The sequence below is a fragment of the Ochotona princeps genome, chromosome 9 (assembly GCF_030435755.1).
Source record: "Ochotona princeps isolate mOchPri1 chromosome 9, mOchPri1.hap1, whole genome shotgun sequence".
NCBI lineage: Eukaryota > Metazoa > Chordata > Mammalia > Lagomorpha > Ochotonidae > Ochotona > Ochotona princeps.
The window spans coordinates 51,995,682-52,013,432 of NC_080840.1; the positions used below are offsets into that span (position 1 = coordinate 51,995,682).

The 17,751-nt window shown below is 41.3% G+C and overlaps 1 protein-coding gene across 4 annotated transcripts in view; it reads right to left on the bottom strand.

Moving 5' to 3' along the window:
• Positions 1–679: 679 nt before the first annotated feature.
• Positions 680–17,751, bottom strand: part of PDE7A (phosphodiesterase 7A) — a 121,369-nt gene continuing 104,297 nt past the window's right edge. For all 4 annotated transcript variants that reach the window (XM_058668675.1, XM_058668677.1, XM_058668676.1 and 1 more), the window contains exons 6-13: positions 17,573–17,668; positions 16,486–16,586; positions 10,502–10,633; positions 10,217–10,308; positions 7,213–7,357; positions 6,636–6,732; positions 5,935–6,015; positions 680–2,503 (exon numbers count right to left, since the gene is read on the bottom strand). In XM_058668675.1, coding sequence (XP_058524658.1) covers positions 2,298–2,503; positions 5,935–6,015; positions 6,636–6,732; positions 7,213–7,357; positions 10,217–10,308; positions 10,502–10,633; positions 16,486–16,586; positions 17,573–17,668 — 950 coding nt within the window. In that variant the 3' untranslated portion in view covers positions 680–2,297. The remainder of the gene's footprint in view (positions 2,504–5,934; positions 6,016–6,635; positions 6,733–7,212; positions 7,358–10,216; positions 10,309–10,501; positions 10,634–16,485; positions 16,587–17,572; positions 17,669–17,751) is intronic.

Below are 17,751 nucleotides of genomic sequence, written 5' to 3' on the forward strand. Positions count from 1 at the left end.
AATGGGAGGAACACATGAGATTTCCAAGACAGTACCAACAGAGAGCAGAAAACATCTTTTTTTTTTTTTTTTTTTTTTTTTTTTATTGACTGCATGTTGAAGTGGTAAAATTTTGGATACATGGGAGTAAGCAAAATATCAAAATTCCATCTAAATTTTTTCCATGTGGCTACTAGAAAGCCAAAAACTTTCACGGACCTGTTGGACCTCTCCCTCTTCTGTACAAAGAATGATATGTTTACTCAGAACTTGGCTTGATATCCCTTCTAATGATTTGCATCTGGGAAGACCTGGGTGAGGCCCAATGGTACTTAAGCTTATTGCAAATTGAGTAGAATACCTTAAAATGGACTGACAGATATAAATATAACTAGTAGTTTCGTACTTACAAGAGGTGCTGTTGTCTTCTGCAGTTCCCAACTGTGGGAAGAAAATGCTGTGGACTCAAGAGCCCTAACTCACAACTGTTGGGTTAGTCAGAACTCGGCACACTACGCGACAAGGTGGGCCTCATTCGCACCACAAGGCGCAGATGGATAAAGGCAGATAAGCTCGTCAGATGGTGCCTGCACACAGCTCCTACTGATGCAAGAGCCCAGGAGTTCACTGGGACTTCCTAGCAATTTAGTATTGTGAATTCCAAAGGACTGAGTTATAATGTAGATATCAAAGATAAAAATGTGAAAAGATAGGTTTTTATTCATCAGAAGTTAACAGCAACAGGCACATATTAAAATGAGTATGGCAAAGCCTTTTACAAATGGCTTTACACTCAAGCTTTCTCCCAAGAAAATGGCTGTTGCAACAAACTGTAAACATAATTAATAAACAGTCTTTTACAGTAACAAGGGAAATACAAATGAACTAAAAGAAAGCACCGATTTCTCTTAAAACTAGATTACAGTTGTGCTTACTATACATAAAACAACTGAAAACAAATTACAAAAGTGGAATGTTTTAAGTTTAAAATTAGTCCTTAAATTTTTGTCCTAGAAAACATCTGTTCACATCAAAAGGCCCATCAAAGGGTAATGTTTCATCAAAGGGAGGGACAAGAAAACAATGCACTTTTTTTTTTTCAAATCAAAATGAAAATTTGGTCACGTAGCTTTGTGCATAGTTTAAGGCAACTGGAGCAATCGGTTACAGCTTACCTACCTTCCCCTCCCCAAGTGTGGCTGCTCATTTTGTCACATTCTGCAAGAATAAATAAAAGCTTACATTTCCAATCCTTTCCCACGTGGATAAACATGACATGCACAGTCACACATGCACAAATATACACGCAAACACACACCCACACACAACATACCTCACTCGCTGCAGCAAAAGGGACTTTAGTACCCTTGATCTGAAGGACACACTTCCCCATCCCACTTTATTTCAGATTGGCAAATACCCTGAGCTGATGATGGTGTTTTAAACATTCCACCTTTTTCTTGCATGTGCAGGTCAAGTGTACAGTAGTGAAAACAACATGCAATGTCTCCACTGCACAATCAAAGGACAGCTAGGACATTGGTGTTCTTCCCCTCCCGCCCCCAATTAAAAACTAACTAAGAGTTTAAAAAAAAATTGCATTGCCAGACAGCACTGGAGTGTAAGGTTGGTGGTTTTCTGTGACAAATGCTGTTTCCAGGGCACAGAGTAAAACCACAGCAAACGGGGGGCCTTGGTGGCATCCAAAGCAGAGAAAAGGCAAACCAGGGAAGAGCTGCAGTCTAAAGTTTGACCAGGGAGTTTTGTTTTGTACTGTTTTTTTCTTTTTCAGTGGTTCCTTCACAATCGTGCTCCAAGGCAATTTAGAACCCATATTTTCAGAGTTGATTTGTAAACATTGAGTCTTGCCAGAGGCAGCAGAGGCTGGGCACTTCACATTTCCGTTTTTTCAGAGAGAACTTAGTGGAAGGTACGGATAGACATTGTTCCATCAGACTGGTTAAATTCCGAGAGATTGCTGCCGAGAGATTCGGTTCAAGTTTCAGGGTTTGAAGAGTAAATGCTCTGAAAAACGCGTGGCACACCTCAAGTCATCCTTCGTTCCTTCTTTTGGACTCTCCTGCTGGGCTTTGCATAATCAAGGTTTCACACAAAAGCCAATGCATATTGCTATGTGTTCAGGTCTTACAGTTAAAAAGTAAGCTTAAATGATCCAACAGAGGAAATCTTGGAAATAAATAATGCTGGCATCATTCACTTGGAAACCTTGGCAGTCAAGAGTAAGTTCTCTCACCTCAAGACCCCATTTCACATTTCTAGAAACCTCTAGGAGGCAGTTTGTCCTACTGGTTCTGGGGTTAGGATAACCGATTTTCCTGAGGTAATAACTGTGAGTTCAACTCAAATGCAGCATCAGTGTCGTCACTGCTGGACTGTTCTCTCTGCAGTCCCTTCCAGCTGGCTTTGTTGAGCCCCACGTGGCCGAGCATGGTCTGTGACAGCCTTGTGTTCGAAAACCTGGCCCACTCTGTAAATAAAGGCTCCACCAGGTAAGTCATAAAACCTGAGAAAGTAAGAGAAAAAAAAGCTATTAACATTTTTTCTGAAACTTTGAAGCATCTTTACAGTGCTAACCTTCTTAGCTACTATTTCAGTATTACCTAAATAATATTTTTCGAAGATTGCAAAGTTTAGAAAATTTATTTGAAAAGGCAGTAGTGACAGAGAAAGAGACTCTTCCATCCACTGGTTCACTCCCCAAATGGCATTCACATTTGGATCACAGCCAGAGCTGGGCCAGGCTGATGCTGAAGGCTGGACTTCCAAGCAGGCCTCCCACGTGGGTGGCAGAAACCCAAGTACTTGGACCATCTTTCATTGCTTTCCCAGGCACATTAGAAAGGAGCTAGATTGAAACCGGAGCAGCCAAAATTGGAACCAGAACTCTGATACAGGCTTTTGGTATTGTAGGAAAAGTGTACCACACAGTGTGTGAGGATCCTGTTTCTCCTGGATTTTCAAGCAGAGTGGAGCTGACAAACCTACCCAACCTCTTCTGCTTATGTCTCCCTCATTTGTACAATGGCACCCTTCTACATGGCAGCCCTGGGGATAAGCAGGCCTCACAAAATTCAAAGAACTGTTCCAGTGAGACAAGTGGAGGCCATGGCAGGGTCTCTGCCAAGATACACGTGAGGAAGCCTAAAATGAAGTAAAGTTGGTGGTCTTTTGCTGCTGCCCCTCAGGGGATGGAAATCACACTGGCACATGACTGAGAGCTGCCATTTTTACTCAGCATTTATAAAGCCAAATTTATGATGAGAGTTACTCAAAAATAATAGTCTAAAACAAACACCAAAGCTGCACCAGGGACCTTATTTGATAAACAACTCATAACTGATTTCCCATTAAAAAAAGAAAAACAAGTTACTTCAGAATTGTTTGTACCTTTAGGCCCTACAGTACCCTACTGCACACATAATCTGATTTAATAGTCTTTTACATAGAATCACAAGAAGCCTCTTGGAAAACAGCTTACTTATCAAACAAATCATATATACATGGGACATAATAACACTTCAAAATTTATTTATTTATTGAGAGAGAGCCCCAGTGGCAGAGGCCAAAGCTGAGAACTCAATCCAGGTCGTTCAAATGGACAACAGGAACCCAATCACATAAGCCATCCCTGTTGCCTTTTAGGGTAGGCATTAGCAGGAAACACACGGGTGAGAAGCCAGAGCCAGGATGTGGCCTGGAACCCAGGCACTGGGACACGGGACATCAGGATCTAACTGCTACGCAGTTGTGTGTGCCCTGCCCCCACAACTGCCAAAATATTTATCTGTAAAGGATGGGAAATATACATTCAAAGTCTCTCATTGCCTGTATAACAACTTCTAAAACATCTACAAATGTTTTTGCAGTCAAAGATCATGTAGACAATGAACAACAAAGGTTGTATTTAACCAACACAAACACCGCACTAGGATTCAAAGCAATTAGCACTCATTATTTTTAATTAGACTAGTATATGATTGATGGTTCAATTTTCTTTAGGTGCACTTAAATTATGATATCTAAAATAGAAATGTCTCCATCTAGACTTGCTTCCTTTCCTTCCATACACATTAAACGCGCACCCACTACATGTACTCTTCTAAGCTTACATGCTGGTGCAGAGAATACTGCAAGCTTTCTAACAACCACGCTCCAACCCCCTGTTCCAAAGTTCTGTCTTCTCAGAGGCCACAGTTAGAATGAGCAGCCAGAGATCTGTACCCAGATGCAGAACCTGATGCCCTGGCTTGACATGTGGCACTGTGTCTGACTCCTCCCACTGTTCCAACTAATTGAAATCTTTGGGGATGTTGACACGAGCATCCTACCTCCAAGTGCCCGTTCAACTCCCAGCTGCCCTGCTTCCAATCCAGCTCACTGCAGACATGCCTGGAAAAGCAGCAGCATATGGCCCAAGTACTTGGGCCCTCGCCATCCATGTGGGAGTCCAGGATGGAGTTCTGGTCTCCTCGTTCCAGCCTGGCCCAGCCTCGGCTACTACCAGCATTTGGGGAATGAACCAGCAGATGGAAGGTTTCTCACGCTTCCTTCCTCTCTCATTCATTCCCTCCAGCTCTCTCTGTTACTCTGCCTTTCCAATAAGAAAATCTTGATAAAAATAACATACTTCTGAGTTTCTGACCCTGCAGCACTTAGATAATTATGCCATGGCAGTGTACTTCCCCTCTGCATTTATGGAAGCCTTATCTTCTTGATGTCTGCGTACACGGTTTGTCATGTTCAATCTCATCCTTAAAGGCTCTACTCAACACTAACATGCTCCTCTCACAGAACCCTGTTGACTTCATTTCCCCATCACTCTCTACTTCACAATGAAGCCCAACGTGTTCTCAAGCCCAGTCCATCTTCCTGTGCTCATCCACAAGCTGCAAAGGCTTCAGTCTCAGAACATTTCCATGTACTTGGTATTTCTAGTGTCAGTTCACTCAGCCTGTGGTTCTCAGAGGCCTCCTGCTTGCAGGGCCAGGCCAGGGCAGGGTTGTGGGAGATAAGAATCAAGCACTTCAGATGCGTGGAATGGCAGGGACTGACTGCCTGCAAACAGTGGAAAGCAATACCTAGAGGAGGTGACATGTGAGCCAAGCCTTCAAGAATGAGTCTGGGGCCCAGCACAATAGCGTAGTGGTTAAAGTCTTCACCTTGCATGCGCCAGGATCCCATATGGGAACCGGTTCTAATCCCAGCGGCCCTGCTTCCAATCCTGCTCCCTGCTTGTGGCCTGGGAAAGCAGTTGAGGACGGCCCAAACCTTGGGACCTGGCACCCACATGGTTGACCTGGAGGAGCCTCTGGCTCCTGGCTTCGGATTGGCTCAGCTCCAGCCATTATGGCCGCTTGGGGAGTGAACCCTTGGACGGAAGATCTTCCTCTCTGTCTCTCCCATCCAGCTCCCTGCTTGTGGCCTGGGAAAGCAGTCGAGGACGGCCCAAGGCTTTGGGACCCTGCACCCGCGTGGGAGACCCAGAAGAGGTTCCTGGCTCCTGGCTTCGGATCGGCATAGCACTGGCTGTTGCAGTCACTTGGGGAGTGAATCATCGGACGGAGGATCTTCCTCTCTGTCTCTCCTCCTCTGTGTATATCTGACTTTGTAATTAAAATAAATAAATCTATAAAAAAAAAAGGCAGCTTAACAACTGTGTGAAAGAAGCGTCCATGAGCAACATGTATACTTTCATTAGGACAGAACAGAAATTCAGTTTTGCCTGCTCTGCAAAGTTATGCATTTTATGACCTAAGATTAAACTGGAGTGAAAATTCTAAGTCATAAGAGGAAAAAATAAGGGTAAAATGTCAAATTATTTTAAAAGTTAGAAATGAGCATTTTAATATTTTATATTCCAAATATATTTTCTTCTTGATAAAATAAAAATGAGTGGCATTTTCTAACCTACTATCTCTGAATATGTATAATTACCAATCTGGATGTTGGCAATAGATTCAGTCTGACGATCGCAAAGTGGACTCACTCCCAAATGATACTTTTTTTCTATATCCCCTGCAAAATAAAAAATAGACACAATTATTCATATGAGACACATCAATTGGTTAAAATATTATTGTTAAGGTTTTTCTCATACCTGTGAATTCCTTAGGAAGAACATATTTAATTTTCATAAAAGGACAGCTTCTCAATTAGTCTGTTGAACAATTTAAACTCATTCACATATAGAAAACAATGCCAAGACGATATCTTCATTTAAATGGACAAAGTAACAAATTTTGCTAGGTATTACTTAGGGTTATAATTCTGTCAGCATTTTAATCTGAAAGTTAGGACACTTAAAAGGAAGGCTCATGAATGAAGATCCTTGGATTTTGGCTTTTAATTCAAATGGCCATGCATTCCACACAATGACAAAGACAGCAAGTTCAGGGAAATCTTTCCACTACAAAAAACCTCCAGATTGACTGGTATGTATGTGTCATCGCTGCAAAAGAGGACTACTATTTTTAAAACAGATGCTCATTCTCTGTGTATCAGTTACATGTGCATAAATGAATCGTCACTAAAAATACCAAGAATCTATGGCTCCACTCTTACAAAAGGCTCAAGTTATTTTACTTGAACGAGGCAAAGAAATGAGCTGACCAGTTACCACTCAGTACTGTACTTGCCTTGATGGAAGAATTCCTCTGTTACTTTCTCACTCCACTGCTTGCTTAATTCCCAGGTCCGACATGGGTTACAGATATCGGCACATTTCAAAGCCATCTAGCAACAAAATAACACAATTGTGTTAAGAAAAAAAAAGAGATGTTCAATTGTACAGTTTGACTGTAGGATGTACTACAAGAGTGGAGAAAATAACATTTTAAGAAAAAGAATATATTGCAACAAAAAGTACTTTTTTACATAGTAAATATATGATGCTACTGGATCAACCAATTGTTCTTACATTAATGCTGACCACGAAGCTGTAGACTGACTGAAAACCTAATTACACATGCTTGGTAACCAAAGACACAAGCACAGGACTGTATTACTCACAAGCTAGGAACAAATAAACCAGAAAGACTACAAAAGCAAGGGTGACTCTGTAGGTGACCTCCTGAGAATTCTGATGTACCTCAAGCCTCAGTTTTCCATCAGGATTTAGTCATTCTGAAAAACCATGCACTGGAAAACTTCGTTTTCATTACAGCAGCCACAGGGTTTAGGCAAGAAATACAGTCTCTGCAAGCCCAAGTTTACCTGTAAGACCAAATGCCTATGTCTGGCATCTTCCAGGCGTAAGTCGCCTCTATCCAAGTGGGACCGAAACAACGACAGATACTCATTCTGGCGACTGATGTCAGTGGCTAGTATCAGAGCACCTATCTGAGTTTCCATCTGCTGCCTGGAGTTGGGGAAACAAAAAGAGCAAACAGAAGACTTTCAATTAATTACTTTATTTATTTTTTTTTTAGATTTTTATATTTGCAAAACTTTATAAAGTTATATGATGTTGGGCCCGGCGGCGTGGCCTAGCGGCTAAAGTCCTCGCCTTGAATGCGTTGGGATCCCATATGGGCGCCGGTTCTAATCCCGGCAGCTCCACTTCCCATCCAGCTCCCTGCTTGTGGCCTGGGAAAGCAGTTGAGGACTGCACTGGCGTGGGAGATCTGGAAGACCTGGAAGAGGTTCCTGGCTCCTGGCTGGCTTTGGATCGGCGCGCACTGGCCCGTTGCGGCTCACTTGGGGAGTGAATCATCGGACGGAGGATCTTCCTCTCTGTCTCTCCTCCTCTCTGTATATCTGACTTTGTAATAGAAATAAATCTTTAAAAAAAAAAAAAGCTACATGATGTTGTTCTAATTGCTCAGTTAAAATTTTATCTTTAAGAATGCATCCAAAAAGCACTAATAAAATGATCAAAACAAGAGTTTGTAGGGAATTATCAATATGCTAATATCCCAGAAGAAATGCATACAAATTCTTTTTGGGTACCGGAGAATTAATAAAAGACAGAGGAAGATTCAATCAGAAAACAACAGCCTACTGGACCACCGACTTCCCTGACTCTCACAGACATTTTGCCTATATGCCAGATGCAATCTTGCGGAAATCCCACGAAAGGTCTAAGTTTAGATTCAACTATATTTTCAGGGCTAAATCAATAAACCAGTTATCTGTCTGAGTTTCCAAATTTCTTAGAAGGGAAAGGTAACATATCAATAGAAAAAGGAAATACATCATACAAAATTTCTAAACCATCTTAATTAAAAAGAAAATATGTTTAACAGTTTTTCTGCCTTTTATTTCAACAGGTTGTACCATTCTTTGCATGATGACAAAGAGCTATCAAACAGATGGAAACACTCACACACAGAACTGAATATAAAACTAAGCCCTAAATGCAAAAAAAAAAAAAAAAAAACAACAGAAAAGATTGCTTGTTAGGTAGCATTTCTTATATTTAGCTTTAATTAAAATCTGAAAAATTTTTTTGATTGATTATAAGATTTAATAAGGAATCTATGATACATGCCTTTATAAATTCCTTTCATTTATAAGCTTTCTTTTTTCCCCTTTTTTTAATTCATTAATTACATTGCATTATGTGACACAGTTTCATGGGTACTGGGATTCTCCCCACTCCTCCCCCCGCTCTCCCCCCCATGGTGGATTACTCCACCTTGTTGCATAACCACAGTTCAAGTTCAGTTGAGATTCCCTCTTTGCAAGCATATACTAAACATAGAGTCCAGCATATTTTAGTCCAGTCAAGTTTTTAATTTTATATTCTTGATATTTTAAGTAATATCAGTTAGGTTTAGTGGAAATTGATTTTGGATCTAAGTAAACAAAAATCTGAAATTTTTAACAAGATTAATCCTCAAATACAAAATATGATGAAAAGGGAATAATGAGGCAGGCATTTTTATTAGCACCACGCTCTAACCAACTGAGCTAACCGGCCACATTCAAGGCAGGCATTTAAAAAAAAAAAGATTTATTTTATTTTTATTGGAAAGTAATATATACAAAGAGGAGAGACAGAGAGGAAGATCTTTCGCCTGCTGATTCACTCCTCAAGTGACCTCAACAGCTGGAGTGGAGCCAATCCGAAGCCAGGAGCCAGGAACCTCTTTCAGGTCTCCCACACGGGTGCAGGGTCCCAGGGCTTTGGGCCATCCTCTACTACCTTCCCAGGCCACAAGCAGGGAGCTGGATGGGAAGTGGGGCTCCTGGGATTAGAACCGGCACCCATATAGGATCCCAGAGTGTGCAAGATGAGGACTTTAGTCACTAGGCTACCATGCCTGGGCCCAAGGCAGGCATTTTAATTTACCTTAATAAAAAAGTTTATGGTTTATATATATGAGTATCATGTGGGTTAAGCAATTTTACATTTGTACCACAGCAAAAAACTATTTCACTTTTCAGAAGTACTGTCATATTCCAGATGGTAACCATGAATAAAGATTTAAAAAAAATAGAAAGTCCAGCTTTATGTCTATAGTCATTACACAAACACATATTTTTTATAAAGCTGTTTTAAATCATGAAAGGGAAAAGCAAAGAAAAATGAGTACAATTCAAATTTAATATCCCACATTTGTATGCCTCAGTATTTTTGTTGGCTTGGCTGGCTTACCCGTGTGTACCTGGCTTTCTCACACGCACCCTCTCCCAGTGGGCTCCAGCGAGAGCTTCGGTTTGTGAGCACAATATGGCAGCTGTGTGAGATTTTATTCACTACCATCATACGGAGCTTATTTACAAGGGCATTTTTTTTATTAGGTTCTCAAATGGCCTAATTAGTATTAAATTATTTTTTTTTCAAATGCGTGCATTTTTTGGTCATTTTTTTCATTCATTATTTAGCTCAAGAAGTGACTCCTGGACTGTATTACTGAGAAGATAAGCCATTTTCTTTCTTTATTTTCTTATCATTTTGAAAACTTCCTGAAGCAGATTAAAAAAAAATCTATTACATAGAAAGCTTACTTTCTAATTGAACCTTGCACCTAATCTTTGAAGTTTGTTTCCACTGAATATGAAGTGGAACTAGCCAACACCTGCAGTAAACCATGACTGAGCCACTATGTAACTAAATTTTTGATGTGAAGTTTTAAAATAATTTATCCATGGAGCTGAACAAAAACTGAAAGCTATGGAACATTTGAACACAGTAACTTGATTTTTAGCACTCTATCAAATTATTCTAACATAATTTGCATAGCAACACACCGTGGGTGTTAAGGCAACCTACCTGCTTTCTAACGGCATATGTGAGAATAATCCGGATTCTCTCAACAAGCCCACTGCAGATCTCCAGTGGTGATTTTCCAGGACTGAGGTATTCTACAAAATAGTATGTTGGTTGATTATTTCATGATAACTCTTTTTCTGAACATAAAGAATCACTGTTTGGCAGGAATACTGGCCTGGTTCAAGTTCTAGTCTCATAGACAAACTGTTTTTGTTACTTTCATTCCTTCAAAACCTGAAACACTGTCTAGAATGAAAAAGTATTTGAGGAGAAAATTGCACTAACCTTGTATAAAGTTGCCAAGTAATGGTTTGTTTTAATAAGGAAAGGTTGATTGACACCTGGATGGTCCAGATCATGAGTGGCAGCTGCAATCAAGCTCAGCAAGATATCCCAGGGGGTCACAGAATTGGCAAGCTGAAATGTGGCAAAGAATGATAAGTCACAAACATTTCTGAAACAAACCACACCAGCGCGGTGGCTCTGAAGTAGCAGGCAGCAGTGGCAGTGACAGCTCCTGTCCCTGTCTCCCAGGCCGACTGGTCACTTACCACCACCCTCATCCCCTGCGCATGTCAGGTGCTGGCATCATCAAGACACTGCAGCAGATGTGACATGACAGTGTCTCTGCTCACATGGAGTTCAGAGCTCATCTCTCCATCGCGGCACTCTTTAGGAGCTAACCACCAACACCACCTTTATTGGTGGGAATAAAAGGCTTAAAAATGAAAAATACAGGGGCTGCTGTTAGAACAGGCTAAGTCACTGCCTGTGATGCTGGTATCCCATGTCAGAGCCCTGGTTCTGGTCCCGACTGTTCTGTTCCAATCTGCTCCTACCCATGCACCTGGGAAGTGCTTAGGCACCTGCTGCTGTATGGGAGACCCAGGTGGAGCTCTAGGCTCTTGACACTGGTCTGGCTCAGCTCTGACCACTGTGCCCATTTGTGGAGTGAATCAGCAGATGGAGAATTTTCTCTTTTGCGTGCTCTCCGTCTTTACCACTGTCTACCTAGCATCCTTTTTCTCTCTCTGCCATTCAAACAAACAAATCCTTTAATAAAACACAATGAGACTCTCAGTTCGTTACTGAGATGTCATGCCTACCTGGCCAGAAGGTGTATTCTCTTCATTAAACCTTGCTACCTCACTTGCCACTTAAAAGATGATGTTGGTGTCCGTGTCATGGCACAGTAAGGTAAGCCACTGATGCCATTACCTCACAGAGGCACCGGTATGTGTTCCAGCTGTTCCAACTTCTGATCCATCTCCCTGCTAACATGCCTAGGTAGGTAGAGAAGGGCCATGTGCTCAGCCCCTGCACCCACCTGGGAGACCCAGAGGCAGCTTTTAGCTCCTGTCTTTAGCGTGGCTGTTGCAGCCTTCTGGGAAGTTAAATAGGGGACAAAAAAAATCTGTCTCTCTCTCTCACTACATTTCAAATAAATACATTAATAATTTTAAGATTTGCAATAAAATCTTTTCCGCATGGATGGATATGTTCAAAATGGTATATACAATATATGCACATCAGAAAAAAATTCTGTAAGATAGGAATTATATTTTACTCTCAGTCATCACTGTCAAACATATTTGACACCAAAGCTAATTACAGTAAGTAAAAATTTATCATAAGCTGACTGGAATTTCTAGTGATAAAAATGCTCACTTGGGGCAGATGACTAGTTCTGGGGAACTGCCTCATTTTCTGGCAAACTTCTACTCCTCTGACAAAGCCCTGCTCCAGAGACCGTCCTTCCTGCTCCGTGGGCCCCTGCCCCGTCCTCCTGCACTTCTGTCTCCTGCCACCTTGGCACCCACAGGGCAACCCACGTGGATATGTTACTTACAGTTTATGCTACTGAATGAACATGTATTTCTTATTGTAAAATGAAGATGAAAATTAAAAAGTGTAATATTATGAGAAAAAAATTTACATTTAAACTTTACTATTTTCCTTCTATGCCAGAATGGATCATCATTTTCTATCCCTCTGTTAACTTCATTTATGTTGGAGAAATCTCTGTGTGAGAGCCTGAATCTGCTGGAAAACAGTAGGCTGGTGGAAAGTAAAGAATGTGTAACATGTATGTTCATGTTACATATATGGAGAAGCTTAACAAACGGGAAAATGATGAAGGAAATTATTTCCACTTAAAGACATGGAAAAGCATTTTAAACACAGAGATTTTGAAAGTATTTCTTGGTGATCAGGATGGACAGAAGGCACCCGAATTGGGGCTTAATGGCTGGGGAAGCCTCCCTGCCAAGACAGGTAAGTGAGTGGGCATGGGTAGGCTTGCAAAGGAATGTGTAATTTACTAAGCAACAAAATTCCATAGTCTCATAACAAGTAAAATAAATCTTTCATTTTAAAAAGCAACATTTTGTAAAACTCTTCTAGTAATAAAAGTTTGCAAGTATTGTAAAAAAGATAAAAATTCAATGACATCAATAAACCTCATTAACTATGTTCTGAAAAACACTGTTATTTACATTCTGTGACACAGATGGCAACACTTGATAATAAAAGAGTTGTATGGAGAAGAAACTTCAAAGCATATAATATAATTTTACTTGAACCTATGAAACTACCGGCAGAGTTCTTTTCCAACACAAAGGAAACAATTACGTGGCCAGTTTTCCTTTGTTCAGTAGAAATCCTCTTTGTTGGAGCCAGTGCCAGGGTGTAATATATTAAGTCTCCCACTGCCACGATGTAGTATGTTAAACTCCCACCTGCAGTGCTAACATCCCATACAGGTGTCAGTCTGAGTCCTGTTGGACTGGCCCAGCTTTGGCTCTTGTGGCCATATGGATAGTGAACAGCAGATGGAAGATCTATCTCTCTTTCCCTATTTTAAAATCTGCCTTCCAAATAAAAATAAATAATTAATTTATATATATATATATACATATATAAATATGAAGCAAATCTATTAGTTCCATGGCTTATTAGGGTTATACTGAGTTCCTAATGTAATGATCATTACACATGTCTTATTCACTTGATTATTACTTCAATTTCAAAATAATTTTAGGAGAAATGATGTGGAGAAACAGGAAAAATGTATCCCAAAAGTCAAATTAAAATTCGAACAAAAATCCTGGGAGAATATTTTGTAGGAATTGACAAGGGCCTAGACAAACCTAGACACAGAAAGAAGAAATACAGGGGGGAAAATTTGAGACCAAATGATCTAGGGTTTTCTCCCCCTTCAACTGGCAATACAAATATTAACACAAAAACATACTAGGAAAAAGGAGCTAACTAAAATGCTGATGATTTGCTGATGTAACAATACAGTGGTTTGATCACTAAAGACAGTATTGTAAGGAAATCAAGAACACAGATTCTTGATACATGATTTCAGCCCTGAGCATCTACTTCAAGGAAAGGACCCTTCTTCTCTCATACTCACAGAAGCAAAAACCTCTGAATAGTAAAATCAGGAACATTCTAGAAGTGTCAAAGCTGTCAATATAATTACAATAACCCTACTTAGTTTTAAACATCACACTCACACAGCAGCACCCATTCACTAATACAACTCCTGGTTACTGGGCAGCTACCCCACGCCAGCATTACGCTAGGGGTGGTATACGCTCGTGAACACATAACTGTCAGCCTGAGGAGGGACTGACCTTTTTGCGGTTTCCACATTAGTTTCCAACACGTCCCACAATTAAAATGTCACAGGTCAAACATTCAAGTCTCTCATTCTGCCATCAACAACTAGCAAGCAGGTGACCTGGCTTCTATGCAGTGCGGTGAGGTGACCTGAGCATCAATGGTCCTGCTAACTTCCCAGGTGGGACAGGGACGGAGACATGTAGAGCAAGACTGAGAGGCTCAATATCAGAGCAGGTTTCTCTCGGCAGCAGGTGTGAGAGGTTTGCAATGCCGGTCTAGTTTAAGCAGTTACTGATTAAGTACAGTAATGAATTTAAACTCAGGCATACACAACATGAAAGTGAGAAATAAGAAAACACACTTCCTCCTCAGCTCACAATGATGAATGTTATCAGTGTCAACAAATGCAGGAGACAGAAGGTTCAACTGCAAAAAAACCGCTTTCTAACTGTTCAACCTTTGAGGACACAAAACATAAACACTGAAGTTTAGAGATGATGTACACCGAGTAGGGTCAGTTCCCTGAATTTAGTTCTCAGTAATTCCTTGGGCTTGGAATATGTCTTCACTCCGAGAAAGAGCACGAGAATTAGCTAGTCATATAAATAGTAAGGTATTAACAGATGTCTCATAAAAGCAACAGTACATCAGAAACTTCATAGTTCTCACCGTAACATTGTAACCCTTCGCCATCCAACCAGCATGTTACTCTATTCTGCTTTCTCATCACTTCTTGGCTTTTTGGTTAAGATCAAGTGTATTGTGCTTTCTTCATAGTAGTGATTACTGCAGTATCCATCAAAACTCCACTCATCCCTCCATGTAATGACTGTCCCGCCCTGTTCACCACCATGCACCAGCGCCAGCAAAGGGCCTGGCTTGAGCAGACACTCAGTGAGCAGGTACTGAATTCATGAGTGAAAATACTCAGAAATGTGATGGGAGGTCTAGGTCTAGGAAGCAAGAGACACAATTTTACAACTTCTGGGTTTTCAGAATTCACTTTTTAATCTCTGATTTTTATTTTTTTTAAGGATTCATTTTTATTGCAAAGTCAGATATACAGAGAGGAGGAGAGACAGAGAGAAGGATCTTCTCTCTGTTGATTCACTTTCCCAGTGGCTGCAATGGCTGGAGCTGTGCCGATCTGAAACCAGGAGCCAGGCACTTCCTCCAGGTCTCCCACGCAGGTGCAGGGTCCCAAGGCTTTGGGCCATCCTTGACTGCTTTCCCAGGCCACAAGCAGGGAGCTAGATAGGAAGCGGGGCTGCCGGGATTAGAACCAGCACCCATATGTCATCCCAGCACATGCAAGGCAAGGACTTTAGCTACTAGGCTACTGCATTGTGCCTTCTGATTTTTATTTTTAAATGCCAATTATGATGAGGGAAAAGGGAGTTGTGGTACCCAGCGTGCTAATGATGAAAGCTACTTAAGCATGAACAGAGCTTCAGAGGCCTAAAATCATGGCTGTATTCATTTTTACCCACATCTCCCCAGCCTGTTCATGGGCATCACCCCCCAAATTCCTTATCTGTGGCGGCAGGTGGGTAAGGATGTGGGGGAAGCGGGGAAGCATCACTGGCCAGGTTAGCCCTAAATCTGCTCCTCAGGGAACTTATCTCCAAAGTTCCATTTGTCAGACTAAATGGTGATTCAGAGTCCATTTCTCTTCTCAAGATTCTCAGAACTAAAGGCTTAAGTATAAAATTGGGGTACTTGGCAGTACACACATCAAAACTGCATACCAAAATCAAATCTATTTTAATACTGCATGAAAATTATACCACGTTAAAGTGTTTACTTATTTATTTTTAAAGTCACAATATATAGCACCTTAAACATCTTTGGGCACACAGCTTTCTTGGCATGAACAGCTGATGTTTCCTAAATCTCATCTCAAATCTAATTCCCTTCCCCTACATCAGGTTCATCTATACAGCTCTCTCCCAGATGGCTCTGCCTGGGTATCACATAAACACATTGAATGTCACATGGTAAAATGGAGCCCAGCATTTCTACCAGCACACCCAACACTTGCTCTTTCTGCTACATTTCTCCCTTCACGGATGACTTGGCCTTCTCTGCTCTATTGTCCAAACCATTACATGCTGGCTTCTGGGTTTCTTTGCCCAAGATGCACACAAATACCACACTGGGTTCATTCTAATCCCCAAGAGATGTTACAAATCATTCCCTTTTCCTCCTCCCCACCCTACCCTAGAAGCTCCATGTCCTCTTCCATGGAGCAGCAACACAGCTCCTGGGAGGTATGCACGCTTCCGATGGTGTTTCATTTCTTTTCACCACACAAGTAAGGACAATATCCTGACGTTTCCTGGTGTCCTTCCACAGCTTGTTATGCACTCATAGAAGCTGACCAAGCTGCTCCTGCCCTCATGGAGCTCACGGTCTAGGCCAGATGACTTCACACCAAATGGTTAAGTTTTTCTCCAGCCCCTCTCTTAATCAGTACTCCCAATTTCCTGGTTGTTGCACTTACAGATAGGACCACTCAAGACAAGCCAGTCAAGCCAGCCTGCTTTCTTAAGAAGGATGATTCTGATTTTGAGTTCAGCCACTACCTTAAAGGATTTTCTTAGCACTTAGACCTACAGGGAATGTTGTCCTCTTACCTTGGGTTCTTTTAAGTAACAGTGCATGGCCTGAGTGACATCTGCAGCGTGGACTGCATTGTGGTAGGGGTTCTGACTGTGATAATCCTCTTGAATCATAACTGCATCAGAGAGAAAAGATCTCAGTTTTAATGTAAGTGGGAGACAGATAAGCACAACAATCATCACGATTACAAGTGTCCCTGACCCATTCATTTTTGGTGCTATCAGCTGCAACTACCCAGATTCAGAGATGATAGTCACCTCACAATTCATACAGCGAGATATCACAATTACATTCTGAGAAGGGTGTCACTGGGCAATTCCATCATGTGTGCACTTTAAAAAAATTGAATCTTTAACAGAAATGTCATTATGCAGTGTACAACTACACACCCAAAGAAGTGATACCTACCTGGCCCTCCATCTCAAATAAAAAAATAAATACATACATACATAAATAAAAAATTTATTTAATTTTATTGGAAATCCAGATATACAGAAAGGAGGAAAATACGGAGAGGAAGATCTTCTGTCTGCTGATTCACTTCCCAAGTGGCCGCAGCAGAAAGGCTGGAGCTGAGCCAGTCAAGCCAGGAAGCAGGAGCTTCTTCCAGGTCTCCCACGTGGGTGCAGGGTCCCAAGGCTTTGGGCTGTCCTCGACTACCTTCCCAGGCCACAAACAGGGAGCTGGATGGGAAGCGGGGCAGCCGGGACTTGAACCAGCCCCCATATGGGATCCCGGTGTGTTCAAGGTGAGGACTTTAGCTGCTAGGCCACTGCGCCAGGCCCTGATTCCTGTTTTAAATGTGAAGTCATTATGATGCCAAACTCTTTTGGCTCTTTTTAATTTTCACAGAACTGAGCCAGTTCAGACCCACTGTCACACCTCAGGTCTCAGGCAGGCAAAGATCGAAAATGCAATGTGCAGTTCTGCTGCTGACTGCCAGAGCCCTTGACAGACCTGTTCTCACCACGGCTAAACATGTGTGTAGTCTAAGCTCCTAATTGCAAGTGGTCACAGAGCATTAACTAATGCAATCAGCAAAGTTTTGCAAAACAAGTTCTTGTATAAATCTTGTTACTGTTAAACGCGTTAATTACTTACCTAAAAATCTACGAAGTTTCATCATGTCTAAATGGAAGTACTCAATTAATCCATGAAGACTAAATAAATGAAAGGTTAAGTTTACTAGACTATTTCCTAAAAAGAAGGAAGAAACATCACTTTAGTAGGGGATACAAATGAACAGGATTATCACATGCCTCCAATACGGAGTTCTGAGG